The 20,540-nt window shown below is 43.0% G+C and overlaps 1 protein-coding gene across 2 annotated transcripts; it reads left to right on the plus strand.

Annotated features, from left to right (window-relative positions):
- Positions 1–1,868: 1,868 nt before the first annotated feature.
- On the plus strand, positions 1,869–20,246 carry LOC125285453 (ADP-ribosylhydrolase ARH1-like). Of its 2 annotated transcripts, none has more exons than XM_048229909.1 (4): positions 1,869–1,914; positions 16,212–16,555; positions 16,972–17,335; positions 19,670–20,246. In XM_048229909.1, exons 2-4 carry the CDS (start codon positions 16,237–16,239, stop codon positions 20,070–20,072), a joined length of 1,086 nt encoding a protein of 361 aa, XP_048085866.1. In that variant the 5' UTR covers positions 1,869–1,914; positions 16,212–16,236; the 3' UTR covers positions 20,073–20,246. The 2 variants fall into 2 exon arrangements, with proteins under 2 accessions (XP_048085866.1, XP_048085865.1); XM_048229908.1 differs by lacking the exon at positions 1,869–1,914 and adding an exon at positions 15,572–15,684.
- The last annotated feature ends 294 nt before the right edge of the window (positions 20,247–20,540 follow it).

The following is a 20,540-nucleotide window of genomic DNA, read 5'->3' on the forward strand; positions in this document are numbered from 1 at the left end:
TCACCTGGCTAAAGGTAGGCTAGTCTCAACCCTGCCCATGACCTTTAACCCTGACCGCATCACCTGGCTAAAGGTAGGCTAGTCTCAACCCTGCCCATGACCTTTAACCCTGACCGCATCTTCTTTTATGGCGCTAACCTATTCATCACCTGGCTAAAGGTAGGCTAGCCCCCAACCCCAACCCTGCCCAAGCCCCTGACCTTTAACCCTCTCCACCACCTATAGGGAGGTAAAGTAAAATAAATCGCACCCTACTGGTTGGATTCCTAGTGGAGTGGATGGGAATTTTTTTTTTAGAACAAAAACATCTCGGTCCACATCGGGAACTTGGTTGAATGCCTTCCATATGATATGCCCTGGGGTCACCTCTATTGCTTCTACTGGTCGTACTTTTTTTTCTAGGACCATATGAATTGTTTTGAGTTTTTTTGGTAACATGGTGATAACGAACTACAGTTGCATGTGATGTCACCGGTTTGGGCGCCTCATCTCTAACCGATCAAAATGGCAATTTGCTTGAATGGGTTAAGATATTTTTGTAATGATAGAGAGCGATGTAAACCGCGTGGTGATTACCTTTATGTTAGGGTAACTTCACATGAAGAGCTGGCAGTATGTGTTAAGTGTCCAGACTGACCAGCCTAAGAAACAAACCATGCTACGGTGAGTAACGTCAAATGGTAAAGTCACGTGGCTTAGTTGTAAACAAAAGGAGCAATTTTTTTTTTTTCAAAAGAAGGCAAAATAGGGTCCGACATTTTCACAGTTAGTAGATTATTTCCATTTACACACTGAAAAATATGGCTAACTTTGCTCATATGGATTCATAATATTTTTGATGGCTAACTTTGCTCATATGGCTTCATAATATTTTTTTTGAAAACTAGGTCAGAGAATGTCTAATAAGGGGAGAACTTCCACTCTCAGAAAACTTCCGGTTTCTGAATTGGTTGCAGTTCCTTCTGTGGTTCCACATCAGGGCGCTTGCAGGCGAGTCCAGAATGAATGGAGGTCTATGGAGCTGTACCCCTCAAAATCCACTTTTCTCATGATATAATTTTTTTTCAAGTAATTTGAATATTGTATCCGAAAGGGGAGGCAAAGACTCAACACTTGGTTGAGTATTATATTTTTTAAAGCCACTTAATTGTTCTAAAAAGCCTTTCAAACGTGTCAATGACGTCATTTATTAGCACAATGCTAGCGCGTTATGGGCAACAACGACCCAACCTGTAAGAAAACGAAAGGACATGACTCCCAGATTATTTCACTTTTGATTGATAATCCATATCCATTTTGTGAAAAAAAAAATCTGAGGGTTTCAGTTGTTAAATAAGTGAAAACAATAAATTTAGCCATGTAGCTCCATAGGACCCCATGTATTTTGGACTCGCCCGCGATCGCCATCTAGGTGAACTCTGGTGAACTGCAGCCAAATTCGGTTTGTATGGGATTAATAGAGAGTGGGGAGGCTCTCCGTAGACGGGCTCTGACTAGGTCTATGGGACTTAACATTGAAGCTGCTCTTTAAGAGGAATGAAACCACTTGGGACTCTGGTTTTCACTTTCCCTTCCTATAGGCTACATGACCCTTGTGATGACTAGTCAAACTCCACCCTGGCATCAGCTGAATGCCAAACTGTTTAGTACCACAGCTAAAGCTAAACCAGAGTAATCTGTGTGTAGGTTGAATAATCTGTGTGTAGACAGAATTTAACAGAATTATGATAACAATAACCATAAACATATACAAACCGCAACAGTGTGTGTGTGTGTGTGTCAGTGTGCTTGAGTCCAGGGTTGTGAAGACTCTGATCATCTCTGAGGTCCGTGAGGAACATCTCAACATTCCGTTCCGGTGTTGGGCCACAAACAGCCTGGGCCAAGACGTCAGTCAGATCCTCCTCCAAGCAGGTACCACACACACACACACACACACACACACACACACACACACACACACACACTACATATACATTCGTGGTCAGTCCCCCACCAAAGGTGTGCTGTGTCTCTGGTGTGTGCAGCCAATCAGGAGCTGTTTTACTGCGTGGTGGCCCTGGGGGTGGCCTGTGGGCTGCTGCGTGGTGGGCCTGGGGGTGGCCTGTGGGCTGCTGCTGGTGTGTGTGTATCTGTGCTGGCGCTGCCGAGTGGAACTGGTGCTGTTATATCGCTCACTCTGCCTCCTGCACAAGCAATAGGGTGAGACACACACACACACACACACTCACTCACTCACTCACTCACTCACTCACACACACACACAAGCACACACACACACACGCTGTTATATCGCTCACTTTGCCCTCTGCACAAAACAATACAGTGAGACAGACACACACACACACACACACACACACACACACACACACACACACACACACACACACACAGACACATACATAAAGTCAGTCAGACATACACACACACTCGGTCAGTCAGATACACACATACACACGGTACATGGTTACATACATACATCTAGTTCTCTCATCCCTTCTCAGTTTATCCCTCTCTCTTTCTCTCTCTCTCTCTCACTCTCTCTTACTCTCTCCCAGATGGTAAGCTTTATGATGCATATGTTAGTTACCCATTTCAGCACAGCATTTCCATGGCAATGACCTTTGCTCTTCGGGTTCTCCCCGAGGTTCTGGAGAGTAACTATGGTTATAAACTCTTCATCAGAGGCAAAGATGACCTCCCAGGTGAAGGTGTGTTCATGCGTTCACACACACACACACACATGCTAATTTACACATACTGACAGTCCAATATGCTTGCTGATTGATTAGACAGGCAGCATGTACTCATATAAAATGCTTTATTTATATATTTTATTTAGACTGAAAAAACATTAATTCCACAGTTCCATGGTAGTCTAAACTCCTGTCAGTACTGCCTGTAGATGGCACTATAGTGCAGGGTTCCCTCTGCCTGTTGATGGTGCTATAGTGCATGGTTCCCTCTGCCTGTAGATGGCGCTCTACAGCAGGGTTCCCTCTGCCTTTATATGGTTAAAACCATAGATATTAAAAAGCTAGATACCACATTGGGCTCCAGGATGTATGTAAATAGCGCTGCCATCATGGCATCACTCATTGAAGGCCGACAGGTGAGACAGGTGAGAAAGGTGAGACAGGTGTCTCTGACTGGAAATCAGACAGGTGTCTCTGATTGGAAATCAGACAGGTGTCTCTGACTGGAAATCAGACAGGTGTCTATGATTACCGAAGTGTTGCCCATAGACAGTAAGATGTTTGCCCCCAGCAATATGGCGGCCGCATTCACGTATGCTAGAACTCGACGGACAATGCGGTATCTAGCTTTCTAATGGTTTAAACCAGGGTGTCAGGATTTGAAGGCCTCCAAGTTAGCATCCATTTTTTAATGGCCCCCGACCACCAGGTGCTGACGTCCGGACACAATAGTGAGATTCGATTTCATGTAGCCGCCTGCAGCCATCTTAAGCTGACTGCATCATGTGATTATTTCTGAGATTCAGATACATTTTCAACCCAGAATTGTGCATACGTCTAGCCTGGATCCAGACCCTGGTAATCTAGAAAGATTAAGGGTCTGGCCATGACTAATGTAATGGTCCAACTCGAGGGGGGGCAGCAAGCATGCATTTGAAAATCTCACTGCACTCAATTGGATAACACTGCGACCAATGTTTACTGACTGATTCCAGACTTCGACATTGCAACATTGTCGTCATCTGTTTAGCTCGCCTCTGGCCCACCTATATCAGATACACCGATGTGATTGGAGCAGCTCGGTTTCATGGGCATAGGTAAAGAGCATCACTTCATCAACACATTATTTGTGTGTGGAAATGTTCAGGTGTGTTTTGGCCTGAAGTAGCCAGCCTAGCATCGCCCACCGAAATGAAGGGGAGACAGCCTGCAACAGTCTTTGAAACTACGATCGTTGATCCATATGCAGCTCAAGGACATCCTTTCCTCCAGTTGAATGAGACGACATTATACCGGTAGCCTATGTCTGAACCAAAGTATGCAACACAAATAGGCCTACTGTACCTCCATATAGTAGGCATAGACTTTGCTTTGTTTTCTTTGGTCTTAAAATCTCCCGATAGGCTAACAACTTTTTTTTCAACGTCACCCAAGATAGCCTGTCTTGCAGCCTGAAATGCACATGCGTTTGTCACGACAAAACCCAAGACATAAACAAATCTTGCACACAGGAGGAAGGTTGTTAGGTCTTTTTTTTGCATTTTATTTTATTCTCAAAAAACAAATCATGTGAAGCAGACCTGTCGGTTACCCAACATAATAAGCGGGCCACACTCTAGCCTACATTAGGACGATTTTAATTATAAAAAAACAGAAACGGATGAGATATGTTCACGTTGTATTGTGATTGATCAGAATGAATGAACTTAAATTGCGACCGCCTTTGGCTCATATTTGTGCGAAATATCCGACACTCTTTCAACAGCGTCACCTATAACTTCAACAAGCTACTTTTGTCACTCTCCCCAAGTCACCTGCAAGACTTTAACAGTGAAACTCCTACCTGCTTCATATAATGATACACACACACATACCCCCACACACACACACACACGGCAAATCAGCCCTCCACATACACACACTTTCACATACATTCACACGCGTACATACAGTATGACCCATTAAATGTGTAGTTGGTTTCCCCCTGGTCACAGCTTAAAACAGACTGGACTCTGGCAGAAGCACCACACTGCACACACACAAACCACATCAATCAAAACGCGAAACTTAATAATAAATACCAGCTGTACAATAATAATAAAAAAAATCCACTTGTCACAACGACCATTCATGGATTCATGCTATTTAGCCCCTGTGGTCTCTAAGGCAGTGACTAGCATAGTACCACAGTGCCATCTAGAGCCACAGTGTGTCATTGCACTCACTTTTATGTCATGTCATTTCAGATAGACTAACTTTCAAGGTTTGTGGTATTTCCTTTTGATCCTTGATATGATTCTATCGTCTATCCATCCTGCTGATTGGCTGGTGCACCTGAACAGAGGGAGTTGCTGATTGGCTGGTTACATAAACTAACAATGGAGACACAGATGACACAGATGGAACTAATCTCACAGAATCAAGCATTTACCCCTTTATCTAATGATGCTGAACATGACCAGTGTTTCCCACAGAATTAAATTCTATTTGTGGTGGTAGGTTTGCAGAATTAACTTGAATGCAACAGTTTTTAACAAACTAGCGCAGTGTGGTTATGATGCAGATTTAAGCACAATTTAGCCAGTCGACATTATGCAATTGCAGGATTGTTCATGTTTTCTTTAAATATGCATAGGTTTGTTGAGAAACAAGGAGAGGCTGCGCAAAGGTGCACATAGCTTTACAATGAACGAATTCCATCCAATTTAAACAGTACCACGTGGAAAATCATTGTGTGGTGGTCAGTTCTGATATTGTGGTGGGCCGCCACAAATAAGTCAATGTATGGGAAACACTGATGACTAATCATCTAATGATGCTGAACAATGACTAATCATCTAATGATGCTGTACATAATGCTGAACATGACTAATCATAGTAGGACGCTGAACAATGACTAATCATCTAATAATGCTGAACAATGACTAATCATCTGATGATGCTGAACATGACTAATCATTTAATGATGCTGAACATGACTAATCGTAGGACGCTGAACAATGACTAATCATCTGATGATGCTGAACATGACTAATCATCTGATGATGCTGAACAATGACTAATCATCTCAGGACGCTGGCCACTAACACACACCTGCCATCCTGCAACCGCTGGGTTCTTAATGAACTAAATCCTTATTTAGAGTTGTCTCTTAATGTGGTTGTTAACAATCAACAAACTCTTAATGTTGATTTCATTAACAAACAACTGAAAACGTTACACAGGGGCCCTTTAATCTACTCTATTCATCTCTACTCTACCCTTCTCTACTCTACTGATCTCTACACTACTCATCTCTTCTCTACTCATCTTTAATCTACTCTATTCATCTCTACTCTACCCTTCTCTACTCTACTGATCTCTACTCTACTCATCTCTTCTCTACTCATCTTTAATCTACTCTATTTATCTCTGCTCTACTAATATCCACTCTTCTTTAATCATCCCTACTCGACTCATATCTGCCAAAGCGATCTCTCCTCATCTTTAATCTACTCTACTCAATTCATTTCTAATCTACTCATCTCTACTCAACTCATCTCTACTCTACTCATCTCTACTCTACTCATCTCTACTCTACTCATCTCTACTCATCTCTACTCTACTCAATTCATTTCTACTCTACTTATCTCTACTCTTCTAATCTCATCTCTACTCATGTCATATCTACTCACCCGATCTCTACTCTAATCATCTCTACTCTACTCATCTCATCTACTGTAACAGTGTTGTCAGAGGAACAGCTAGTGTGCATGTGTTGGGTATTACAGAGGAGCAGCTAGTGTGCATGTGTTGGGTATTATAGAGGAACAGCTAGTGTGCATGTGTTGGGTATTATAAAGGAGCAGCTAGTGTGCATGTGTTGGGTATTATAGAGGAACAGCTAGTGTGCATTTGTTGGGTATGTTAGGAACAGCTAGTGTGCATGTGTTGGGTATTATAGAGGAGCAGCTAGTGTGCATGTGTTGGGTATTATAGAGAAGCAGCTAGAGTGCATGTGTTGGGTATTATAGAGGAACAGCTAGTGTGCATGTGTTGGGTATGTTAAGAACAGCTAGTGTGCATGTGTTGGGTATGTTAGAGGAACATGCTAGTGTGCATGTGTTGGGTATGTTAGGAACAGCTAGTGTGCATGTGTTGGGTATGTTAGAGGAACAGCTAGTGTGCATGTGTTGGGTATGTTAGAGGAACAGCTAGTGTGCAATCTTTCTGTGTCTGTGAATAGGCTGCATGCTTTTAGAAGGCGCTCTCTGTCAATCCAAAAAACTGGGGCCTTCTATAAGTATAAGTATATATACTTTTTTGATCCCGTGAGGGAAATTTGGTCTCTGCATTTATCCCAATCCGTGAATTAGTGAAACACACTCAGCACACAGTGTACACACAGTGAGGTGAAGCACACACTAATCCCGGCGCAGTGAGCTGCCTGCAACAACAGCGGCGCTCGGGGAGCAGTGAGGGGTTAGGTGCCTTGCTTAAGGGCACTTCAGCCGCTTCCTACTGGTCGGGGTTCGAATCGGCAACCCTCCAGTTACAAGTCCGAAGCGCTAACCAGTAGGCCACGGCTGCCCATTCTATGACTTCAAACAACCAGGACAAACAACGTGTTGGTAAATGAGACGTTCTAGACCTCTCATTTGGGCTTAAAAACATGGCTGCATGCATCATCATTGACAGAAAATACCAAAACATTTGTTACAATGGAAACGGCACACGACTCTGTTGTGTTATGAAAGTGCAGATAAAAATTCCCATTTTTGCTTTCCTTTTGAAGAATTTTCAAACATGGATGAAAATGGTACAGTGTAGTTGCGCAGCTATCACAGTTGAAGCATGCAGCCCCTGAATTGAAACGCAGTCCATACCAGCCCTCAGTGGGCATGGAATAAGAAAGTGTTTTAATTAATTTCCTGTCTTTCACATGATCCTTTGCAGCTGTCCTTGACGTCATCGTCAAGGCTCTGGCAAAGAGCCGCCGACTTCTCATCGTGCTGGATGGAATACACATGGACACACACACACAGACACACACACACACACGCCTGCTCACACGGACACCATCCCACTTACAGACGCTCAAACAAAAACACACATGCAGACACACACACACACACAAACGCCTGCTCACACAGAAACCATCCCACTTACAGACGCTCGAACAAAAATACACACACAGTCTGACACACAGACACTGGGACAAAAACACACACCAGGAAAGAATGTCACTTACATTTACACAAACTCACACAAATGCACACACACAGTCAGACACACACACACACACACACCCAGCCTCACACACCTTGCAGTTGGACCTGCACCCAGAGCAGGTGTGTGTTGAGCTACACTCAGACCAGGTGTGTTTTGAGCGCACGATGGGTCAGTATAAGGCTCTGGTGAACTCTGGGTTGAAGGTGGTCATCGTCCAGACGGGAGAGGGGGCGGTCCAGCCTGCCCCCCCACTGCAGCTCCTCGCACACTCCACACGCCCACTCCGCTGGCACACACATACACACGCACACACTCGCCAGCTCAGCAACGCTTCTGGAAGGAACTGCGATACCGCATGCCAGCACCACGAAGGACACTTTTCTGAAAACACACACACACACATCACTGCCGTCTGACACACACACACACAAACACACACCACTGCTGTCTGACACACACACACACACACACACACCACACACACACACACACCACTACTGTCTGACACACACACACACACACACACACACATCACTGCTGTCATACACACACACACACACCACTGCTGTCTGACACAGACACACACACACAGACATTTATTTGATTTTATTTGAATCCGAAAGGCCAGCCAGGCAAGTTCCAAATACTCTGGGAAGAGTCATTGACAAGTTGATAGATCTACATGGCTCCTATACTGTTACAGGTCCTTCCATAACACTTTAAGCATAAACAAACATGTCCATCTCCATATTCACACGCTCCCTGTGATGGCTGAGACACTCAGCTGCAGCTCTCTGACCACATTCAGGTGCATCATGGTATCCAAGTTGGCAAACGAGATCTACTAGTGATTGATATTTAGAATAGTTTGGAACAATAGACTGTGTCTGCATTACTCACCCAAGACACGGAGGCTTGTTTTTGGAAGCGGCAGGTATTTTGCGCTGTTGTAGATGTAGACACAGCAATCACTGTTGTAGATGTAGACACATATCACGTGATAGTGTAACGGTTGAGTTGTCACTGTTAAGCATGTTGAGAAGATGACCTGTTCTGGAATTGGTGTAAAGCCATTAAATGTTCGAGACGCCGAGACCCCCATTTCCGCACAACTGAAAGATAATGTCCCGAGTTGTGCAGCTGTTGAAACTATATACAGTTCTATGCTTCTGTGTCGACTCCACGCAATGTATACACCGTTACCTCGATGTCGGCATGAATCTTTCAAAGTTCTGCCTCACCCACCACCGAAACGGTAGTCAGAATGGCGAACTTCATAGAATGCTGCGCTGAAATATTTGTTATTTGTTTGGCCTTTTCTTGCTTAGATTTTGTAAAGGTTATCAAGAAATAGACACCGTATATTCTAATGACCTAGTTATTGTAACCAGAAAATAAGTCTGAGGTTGTTTGTGAGGTGTCTGCCAGCCATTTTTTTTCATGATAGCCAGCGAACTTACCACAACTGCCCACAAATACTGCTTGCTGATTTCAAAATGTTACTGACAAATTTACAATTACAAGACAGTTTACAATCTAATTACATATATTGTAACCAAAATATATCTTATGAGTTTATTTGCTAATCTTATGTCAGCGAAATAGCATTTTGCTACTGCCTAAACAGTAGGCTGTTTGAAGCAACTGGCTCATCACGTAGCCTACCACACTGAAAGCTAATATTTTGTCACTAGCAACCTACATCTGTCTTCTGTCAAAAACCGTTGCATTGTCAGCTCTGAATGAAGAATGAATGAAAACAGGCACAAAACAGGACAAAACTAGATGTACCACATAGCGGTACAAAATATGACCGCCGCTCAGTCCTGTACATCCGTTCCGCGAAAATAAATCACACTTCAATTTATCTCCATATTTTACTCCATCCCCCACTCTTCAAACTTTTGTGTATGCTTGTTTGCCATGCCTGTGTGTGTGTGTGCGGCTGCACAGAAAGTAGCCTACTGGTGCTGAAAAGATGAATAGATTGTAGAATAGCCAAAGAAGATGTAGCATTGTTATAAAACCTTTAAAATCTCTAGCAATCTTAACAATCACAAGTAGGGCAGTTCATCACAGTTCATCCATTGCAACTGGATTGATGAAAGGTCACTTACACCTGTAGGCTACATTGTATTTGGGAAAAGCAAAAGGTATCAGCATAATGTTATTTATTTATTTATAAACAAAAACATCTTTGTCAGTTCCATGCCGTTTTCAACAGCTATCAAAAACAAAGGTCATTTTTGGATGGATGGATTTTTTGTGAATGTTTCTTCTTCTACATAAGATTTTAGTCATCTTTAGTTCATGTGATACTTTATTGTCAATGCACAAATTAAGTAACAGTAGTCTGAAACGTTATTGTTAATGCACAAATTAAGTAACCAGTGGTGCAAATAACTGACATGTCTAAATGGGCGTTGATGAAATGCGTCGCTAGACTGTTCATACACATTTTAACGGGCCAAAGTTTAAGAGCTGTTGTCCGTTATTGTTCATGCAAATATAGGCTGATATCTGGCTTTCACCAGACCAAGCTCAATCTTTTAAGAAATCAAAAAATAAATAGCGGGCAGATCAGGCTGGGTTCACCCAGCCTAGTCCATCGGCACCCGATATTGTTTAATTTTCCGATTGAGATATCCACGCTCTGGCTATTCTAAATGCAAAAATGCATCAGGGAGTTATGACAAAACTGTAACTAACAAACTAGATCCTAATAGAAAGCTGTTAGCTTCCCTAAGCTACAGGTAGGCTTATAAGGTAGGCCTATTTACAACATAAATTGTCAATAGGCTATGCTGGCAACACAAATAAAATCTCCTTTGGAAATTAATGGCTTACACCTTACAGTATCAAGCGGACTTAAACTGCTATATCATGGCGAAAAGTTGTAATAAAATTCACGCAGCTCCATGAGTCAAGGAAAGCGCGAATGAAGTAGCCACTTCTAAATGGGACCCACTACACAGTATTAAGGTGTGTTGCTAAAGCAGCCATAATGAAATGAAGGTGTCATTGTTTGGATACTTCACACACACATGCTTTTTAATTTCACAGACTACAACTACCAAGCTGGAATCAAAGCACATCGATTCCCCTCTCACACCCTGCACGCACTTAAAACAAATAAACAGGCGTCTCAGTCTCACGCATGTATAGGCAAAACTGTATCAGACCGGTGTAACGTTGGTAAATCTTCCAGTGCACAGAATGATTTTTGTAGCACGCGGCAACAAATGACAGTCGAAAGATACAATTACAGTGCTGCTATCAATTTGCTTGGTATAACCGCATTTATAGTTTTCTACAAATGCAATCAATCAAATTGGCCTCCATCACTCAACCAACGCTAACGGTAACATTACCTAGGTCCTTGATTGATATTATAAGATTAACGTACCTGCAGTAAAAACCAAGCATGTCCGATAAACATCCTCAGATTTATTTCGGCTTCAAGAAGAAATGGGAATTAAATTTCATGTGAAAATCGTCCTATCCTTATTAGGCGTTCTCTGCGGTAAACTACAGTCCTTGTAGGAAGGTCCATTGTTTTTCCAACCCACTTTTAACTTCCAACAAAATTACGTCTCACTGCAACAATGCACCATCTAGTGGACAAACGACTACTTATCGCCAATACTGGAAATGCAGCCATGATGATGATGATGATGAATATTTGGCTTTCTTTTAATCCTACTGAATTTGTAATTATGTATCGGCCATTCTAATACCGATAGTATGTGGGTGCCTGTGTGTGTGTGTGTGTGCATGTGTATATGTGTGTACCGCCATCTACAGGCCAATGAGGGTACAGTCACTAAATGTACACATAACCTAATTTTTTTTAGAACCCCCCATGGATGAAATTCTACGAAACTTGGCATACCCCCAGAGAATGCCAGGTCAATCATACACATAAAATTTGGTGCAGTTCTGAACATCTTAACTGAAGATAGGGGCGATTAAAGCAGAATAATATTGCATTTTCATTTTTTACCGGGGGGGTGCAAATCACAAATGAGTGATTATGGGCCAGGTTGATGTGGGCCCTTGAGACCAACATACCATAAAAGATTCTTCAGATTCTTCATCCTCAGTGCCACGGTTCAACTTCAAAGTGGGAAGAGTCCATGTTCATATGACATTTTTAGGTGTGTGTGTGTCTCCACATGACATGGAGAAGGTGGGGCACACACACACACCCAGAAAATTCACTCCCACTAAAACCGCACGCACACACACACACACACACACACACACACACACACACACACACACACACACACACACACACCCATACACACACCCATCACAGCACACCACAGTGCTCATGGGATAGTTGCTGGAACTGCACGGAGCACAGAGCCTGTGTGTGTGTGTGTGTGTGTGTGTGTGAGATAAGGGGGTGGGGAGGATGTGCAGCCAGGCATCATCCCTAAAAAGAGCTTCATTCCACAGCCTTGACTCACCATGGTCATGAATCCTCACAGACAACCGGACACACACACACACACAAACACGCACAAACACACATGCACACTCACACTCAGTAATGTATTCATGCACACGCATACACACACACACAGACACACACGCACAAACACACATGCACACTCACACTCAGTAATTTATTCATGCACACACACATACAGACACACACACACACACACACACACACACACACTGTTTCGTCCCTTTGTGTTGTGCTCTGTTTCTGTTTATTCCGTTCTGTGGTCTGATTTGTTTCGGACGGTCCTGTGGGCAACTACTGCTCTGCAGTGTGATTGGGGCTCTGCTCTGTAAAAGGGCCTTGCTGCATCACTCTGGGGGAACGTGCACACACACACACACACATGCACACACAAACACATACACACACACGGCTTGCTACCTCACGCTGGGGGAATGCACACTTTGGACATTTTTGGGTTTTCTGTTGCCACATGACATGCTGCTCCCCTGCTCAACACAAGCCACATGCTCCAGCCTTCACTCACTGTCACTCACCATCTCTCTCCATCTCTCCTGCTCTCCATCTCTCCATCTCTCTCCTGCTCTCTCCTGCTCTCTCCATCTCTCCTGCTCTCTCCATCTCTCTCCATCTCTCCTGCTCTCCATCTCTCCATCTCTCCTGCTCTCTCCTGCTCCCCCCTGCTCTCTCCATCTCTCTCCATCTCTCTCCATCTCTCTATCACTCTTGCTCTCTCCATCTCTCTCCTGCCTCCTGCTCTCTCCATCTCTCTCCTACTCTCTCCTACTCTCTCCTGCCTGCTGTCAGAGTGAGGGACTGAGAGAAGGCTGGGGATTGCCTGGGCCTGCGCCTGAGGCCTTGTGTTTGGACTTTGTTTTGCAGCCTTAGTTTTGATTCATTCTCACTTTTGCTATTATTCTATTTGTGTAAATGCTTTAAATTTATGCCATCTCAAACATTTTGTTCATGTTCAGTAACTCCTAGAACTGGACATGAGACACTCATGCACGCACGCACGCACACACACACACACTCAAACACATCAAAACACATCGAAGACATAACATACATGTCATATGTACATGTAAGTAATTAACTGGTACACTTAATAGGTTTATTCCACTGTATCAAAGAGTAACAAGGTTGTAGCAGCACAGCTGTTACATGTACACTGAAGACAATGAGGCCTTGACTGGAGCTAAGAATGGTTTGTATATCAAATCTAACATGACCAGATTTACCCCATCCAGCAGGTCTCAGGTCAGCTCTTTGCCTCTGATGAAAATTTAGGCAAATTGGCAAAGTTTTTGTAAAAGCACTCAGTATTACAATGTAACAACTATATGTAGGTACCCACAAATACATAATGCAAGTACAATGATAGTACCTGATAGTACATGTTGTTACACAGGTTGTACCACTGTACCTAATTAGGTAGGTACACTGTAACAGTGACACATTAAAATAAAGTGTTACTGCCTTTTCCTTTAAAGCCACTACACAGTGGAATGCAATAGACCTCTGAAGTTCGCCTACAAAAAAGAACCCAAACGGCCATCTTTGCCCATATAAGGAGATCCGGTTGTTAATTGAAGCTAACTACCTATGGCAAGTTGCATTGCAAGTTAGCTCTGGGGTAGCAAAAATCTAAGTGTGCCGCCTTCACGTACCGGAGATCACAGTATCCACTCGAAGGCAGAGGACAAAAGTGTGTTCAGGAAAACGTCTGCATTTCATACTTTTTCATCCCCATGAGACTTTAACAGGTGCTATTATTTAAAATCCCCATGTTATTTTCCCATAGGAAAAATCGCCAGATACCGGATGTCAAAGATGGTTGCTTTTTTGTAGGCGAACTTCAGAGGTCTATAACAGATGACATAAAGAGCTGGAGTTCCATTAAAGGAATTATCCGGAGTAAAATGCACTTTAGATCGATTTACGGATGATTGGGAGTACATACGTTGAGTTGACATCCAAATCATGTCATTCGGATGTGTTTTGAGAAAGTTCGATGTTTTTAGTCAAAGCTCGTTAGCGTGGAAGTGAGAAGGGCAAGTCATTTCGCCGCTACAAAATGCTATTTTTATACCTCTTCTACAGTTCCAAACAACATTACACTTACGTGGTAGTGAGTAGAGGGTCCCTAAAGCCAAACCGAAGTATCCCGAGGTCTTTATGTGGTCGGATAGAGAGTCCAGAGTGATTTTCATCAAGCCAGTACCTTTCCGGAAATGTTGCCATCTTTGCTGCTGTAGGAGTCGATTGCCAAGTGTGCTCTGGAAATTCACAATTTAAATTAAGCCGTTTAAAAAAAAAAAAAACATAGTCCAGTCCATACAACTTCATTTCAATACCAGAGATACTGGACTATGTTTTTTTTTTTTTTTTAAACCAACATTTTGCATCACAACTGAAAGTATTGGGGCGTGGGAAACACAGTGGTTAAAGCTACATTACAATTTTTTGGGTTTATTCTTAGCCAAAAAAAAAAAACATATTTTTTCATTCATCTCATTCATCTGTAATTACTTCCACCAACAAATCAAAGTATTCTCGTAAGCATAGAATCTGCCATTTAGAATACATAGGACTGAGTCACACATGACGGCAGCCATGTTTCGGCCTCCATCCTTAGAATACAGTAGCCAAGGAGGGACATACCTGAAATTCTAGCTCTGCCTTTTGCGGAGTCTGTTGCAATATACCAGTTCACCGCTAGATGGGAGAGGAAATTTCACAATTGAATATATTCATTGTGATAAGTGGTAACCAGGTCAAGTAAGTAAATGAATAAACAACATAAATGTTAATTTGTTGATTGATTTTTAGTCAGGTACTGTTTGTGACTGAGGTTTTCAAAGCATATATATATAGACTAATTTGCCATATAATAGCCTAATGAATGTGTGTTGTGTGTGTGTGTGTGATTTCTAGTCATTGATTGTGTGTGTGTGTGTGTGTGTGTGTGTGTGTGTGTGTGTGTGTGTGTGTGTGTGTGTGTGTGTGTGTGTATGTGCTCTAGCACCACTACACGATCCCATTTCTGCTTCCCTTATGTTGGTCTGGGTGTGTTTATCACTTTCTTGGAGTGGAGGAGGCATGTCAATGAGATAACGTAGGATACTTGTGTGGACTTTGGTCCAGGAAATGTAATTGTTGGAATTTTCCTACTTCAGAAGGTCTGTCCGTCTGTGTGTGTGTATGCGTGTATGTCTGTACATATTGTAATTAAAAAAAAATCTATTGGGATGATTTACTGCAAATTTTCAAAGGAGAAGAGCTTTGGTGTTCTAAAGGGTGAGAACAAGACATTCATTTTCTTAACAGCACAGGACATGAATTATTAATAAGTTGAGAAGTAATAGCCTAATTTAAATATATTAAAAATGTCATGTAATGTGTAACATTTTACACATTTTTAGGAAAATTATTACTTTAAACACTTTAAACTTTTTTTTTACTTTTTTTAATAAATCAGATTACTTCTATGTTTATGTGTGATCCCATACCTGAGCATTGCAATGATCCACCCAGGGTTGTATGTATAGTGTGTTATACACCATACCGAGCAGAGACTCGCATTTCGGTCTTTGTGTGGATGTGGATGCTGGAATCTGGTTTGACTTTGTTTCACATTGCAAGCGATCTGCAGCTGCTTGACTGCTCTTGTTTACTTGGTTGTTCTCATAAAATGGCAACACCATTAGACAGTTTGAATCAATAGTCAGGGGTTAATGTTTGAAAGCGTACAGTATGTGCAGTATTTGATACTGCCACTGATTACTGCCTAAATTACTCACTACTGAATGTCTCTCCTTCAACAGATCATTTTCGAGAGGCAAGCTGAACATGGCTAAGGCACCCACTCTCAAAAAGAGGTACCAAGCCTGCATGATCCTGAGTGGAGCTGGAGATGCACTGGGGTTCAACCACGGCAACTGGGAGTTTGAGTCAAATGGTGAAACAATCCATAAGCAGGTAGCAGCAATAGGGGGCTTGGAGAATCTGGATGTTAAGGAGTTTCCGATCAGTGATGACACTGTCATGCACCTTGCAACAGCTGAAGCCTTAGTGGAGACTGGAAAAGACGCATCATTAAAAGACTTGTATGGCACCTTGGTCAAAAAATACATACAGTGTATGGATGATATGGATGACAGGGCCCCAGGTAAGAATATATATTTAAAGAATGATGTTAAGCCCTTTTTTCTGATTTAATCTCAACTGGGAAAGATCAGAATGAAGCCTGTAGATGTAGACTAGGTGCTGCACTTGAAATCGCTGGGAAATGACAATGACACCAAGCTGCTTTTTACTTTATATTTACCAATTTGTTGAAGGTTTTTATACAAGCATATTATTTGACCTCCCACTGGTATGATTTATACCTCAGTCATGACCAATTCTTCTACAGTGTGTTACTTTAACATCCTCACTGTAGTAAAACCATATTATGTGACCTCCCACTGTTTTATGATGGTACGATTTATACCTCAGTCATGGCCAATTCTTCTACAGTGTGTTACTTTAACATCCTCACTGTAGTAAAACCATTAGGCTACCTCTACTCTCTCACATCTCCAGGTACCACATGCATTGGTGGCACTGTCCAATTAGCAGCAAACCAGGCGGGAGACTGGAGGATCCCTTTCAGCAAAGTTGGTGGGGGCTGTGGTGCTGCCATGAGGGCCATGTGTGTGGGCCTGCGCTTCCCCGAGCCTGAGCAGGAGCGCCTCCTGGTGGCCGTGAGTGTGGAGAGCGGCCGCATGACCCACCACCACCCCACGGGCTATCTGGGGGCGCTGGCTGCTGCGCTGTTCACAGCCTATGCGGTGAGGGGCGCACCACAGGTAGAGGCCTGGGGCCAGGGTCTGATGAAGGTGCTGGAGAAGGCCAAGGAGTATGTGCAGCAGGAGGGCTATTGTGTTGAAGAAAACCTGAAACATTGGTGAGAATTCAGCCTGAAAAGGGAATTCATGAGATTGTAGGCCTATATTTTTGATATATTTGAAGGTGCCATGTGGAGTTTAGTTCATAACAGTTTAAAATGATATAGAGGCAGCCCTCATTTTCAATGTAGCCGAGATACAAACATCAGAGACGTCGTTAGGCTAATTTTGGGGGGGTTAAAGCAGGGGCGTAGATTTGCGTGGGGACCGAAGGACGTGTCCACACCAATGTCAAATTAAGACTGAAATGTCCCCACCAATATTCAGGTTGAAATGGGGGGAAAAGCGCTCACATGTGCTACACAAAGAGTTAAATCATTTCTCACTTCAGTGCTGCGGATCATCTCGTACCTATAATAACTACCAGTGCCGCAGTCTCCTGCGCAGCATGCAGCGCTTCAGCTTTACTTCACAAGGCATATGAAGTGCGTCCAAATTCACCCATTCTTCTCTGTTAAACTCCTCGAGAAGTAGGCTACTCATCACACATGTGTCACATGGAAGAGCCTTTTCTCAGCTTTTAAACGGTGCTAGCATTCTCGTGTATAGTTAGCTGTTCCAGAGTAATCCGGTTTTGAAATAAATTGTAGCAAAATTCAACATGGTCTTTCGGCTTTAAGCATTTCTTAAAACTGAGCTGTGCTTACAACGCCTAGATATCTGTAAATATTAGAATCAGAGAATATACAGGCAGCTCATGGTTAAGAGTTTGACAATGTAGCCTTAATGATTTCTTTTCACAAAATGCTAAGCATGCATGTATTTAAGGTTCTTAAAACTGAGCTGTCCTTAAATGGGACAATGATTTCATAACAGACCAAATAGAAAATAAATGTTAAATATAGCCTACATATCTATACATATTAAAATCAGATTATGTAGGCTACACAGTATAGTTAGATCAAGTTGGACAGTAGCATATCTTAATCATGGATAGTAGTTGGACAGTAGCACATTTTAATAATTTTATATATCTATAGTGGCTGGTGAAAGAGTTGAGTTTGGTGGTGATGGTGGGGGGGTGGGGTTAGTGTGTCCCCACCAAAGCTCAGACCAAACCTACGCCCTTGGGTTAAAGCCACCCTAAGATGATCAAAAGCCCCCTAAAAAATTAGTAATAATATGCGTCCAAATTCACATCTATTTACCTCTGAATTGCTCTCGGTGTATTTATCTCACATAAATCACACAGATGTCACATGAAAGATCAGAACCGGTGCTTTTGAATGATATTAGCGGCTAGGTGCTGCTGACACATGGTTAGCAAGAAAACGTTGGACATGGGCTACATGAAATTTCATAACATGTCCATTCTGCACACAGCGCTTCGTCCATCTCAACTCTTGGTGGTATATCTTTTGGGTAAACGAGATGTAGCTTAATTCACAAATGACAAAGCCATGAGAAAGGTGATTTTCTTATGTTTCAACAACAACGAAACCGAGTTTGCCATCATTGTGAGACTTGTGAGAAATTTGTCGCTAATCACAAAAAAGGTTTTCTATCGCTGGGGATGGCCAAACGTCGCTAAATAGGTAACACTGACAATAAGGGAGAACTAGTTTAGAGCTTCAGATCCCCGCTCCAAGATGGCGGCGGTGTTGACGCATGCTGAGAAGCAGAAGGCGACATCTAGTCAGTATATATATCTATGTAGGAGGGAGAGCAAACACAATGGACGCCACAGGAACGACTCAATCATTTAAAAGTGTCTTCTCAGGCAATACGGTCAACGTTCAGGAGGGTTACAGGGTGAGTTACAGGAGGGTTACTTAACTCGGCGAGGGGTGAACGATTTCACCACTCTATCATATCTCAGAGCCGTGATCACAAGGGGATTATCCCAGGCTTCGTAGCGTTCGTGGCTCATAGCGATCGAGGCTCGTACTGTAGCGTTCGAGGCTCGTAGAGCCCATGCAGCAACACTCCCAACTGGCCTCCAAAAGATCCGTGTCCTCGGCTTAGCCGCTGTGGGCGACACGTCTTGCCCCCATCCAGGCCTCTTCTTGCAATGAAGCCTTAAACCCTTAAAACCCGAGCCCAAAACCCATGCACCAATCATCCCCACCACATTTCCCGCTACACACCTGTAAGACCAGAGAATGTCTAATAAGGTAAGACATTATAAACAATCTCCCGGCTAGGGAGCGGCCATCTTGGTGTTCCCCCAAAAGTGTCCCCCACATTAGCTCAGTGTCAACCCATACTTAATTCCCCCCGCACTGTTCTTTCCCCATTTAGTCACCCTGTGACAGTTGTACTGTTATACTATATAATATATGCATTATTATTAATTGTAAGATCTTACCCTTGCATTTTTAATTTTGTATTAGGGACTACTTTGGGGACAGCTGGAGAAAATACCTTCAGCGTAGAGGAATCCTTGAAGGGACTGGCAAAGCCCAGTTCCCAGATGACTATGGAGTGACGGCGAGGGAGAATTTCTACAGGTCAGTCAGCTTCGATGGAACAGGCGGTGCCAGCGGACACGACGCACCCATGATCGCCTACGACGCACTGCTGCGAGCTGGGAACTCGTGGACTGAGCTGGCCAATCACGGCTTTTTCCACGGAGGCGATAGTGACTCCACCGCTGCCATTGCTGCTGCCTGGTGGGGTGCCCTCTACGGGTTTCACAACGTGCCCCCCAAAAACTACCAAAAGCTTGAGTACCACAGCCGCCTATCTAATGTGGCAGATAAGCTTTACAAGCTGAGGGGTATGCCACTCTCATGATGGCAGGATTCTGGATTGTGCTTTAAGACAGTGGTGCCCAAACTTTTTCTTGAGAGCGCCAGCTCACTATGCCTGGCTCTAAGAGAGGGCCAGAGACTCGGTGTATGTCAGTAAATATTTTTTATTGTGATATAAACATTGCGATAATAAAAAGTTGCCTGGGAACTTCCACAACAGTGTGCAGGTCTCTATGCTTCTTTAAACTACTGACACCTTAGACCTAGCACCTGGTATAATTTACCTTGGATGTGCATACCCTTCCCTTTGAAACTGCTTTGGGATAGAAGTTAGGCCTATTAACAATTAATTGATAAATGTTTAGAATACTTTGAGCACAGATGCAGTCAGCATAGACCTATCTTACATTGTTTGCAGGTAGGCCTACATTTCATTCCGTTTTCAATGGCAAACTTGAAACAGCGCCAAATCAACCACCAGTGGACAAAGGTATTACATGTGTACTCTCGT

Source organism: Alosa alosa, chromosome 20, assembly GCF_017589495.1.
Source record: "Alosa alosa isolate M-15738 ecotype Scorff River chromosome 20, AALO_Geno_1.1, whole genome shotgun sequence".
Taxonomy (NCBI): domain Eukaryota; kingdom Metazoa; phylum Chordata; class Actinopteri; order Clupeiformes; family Clupeidae; genus Alosa; species Alosa alosa.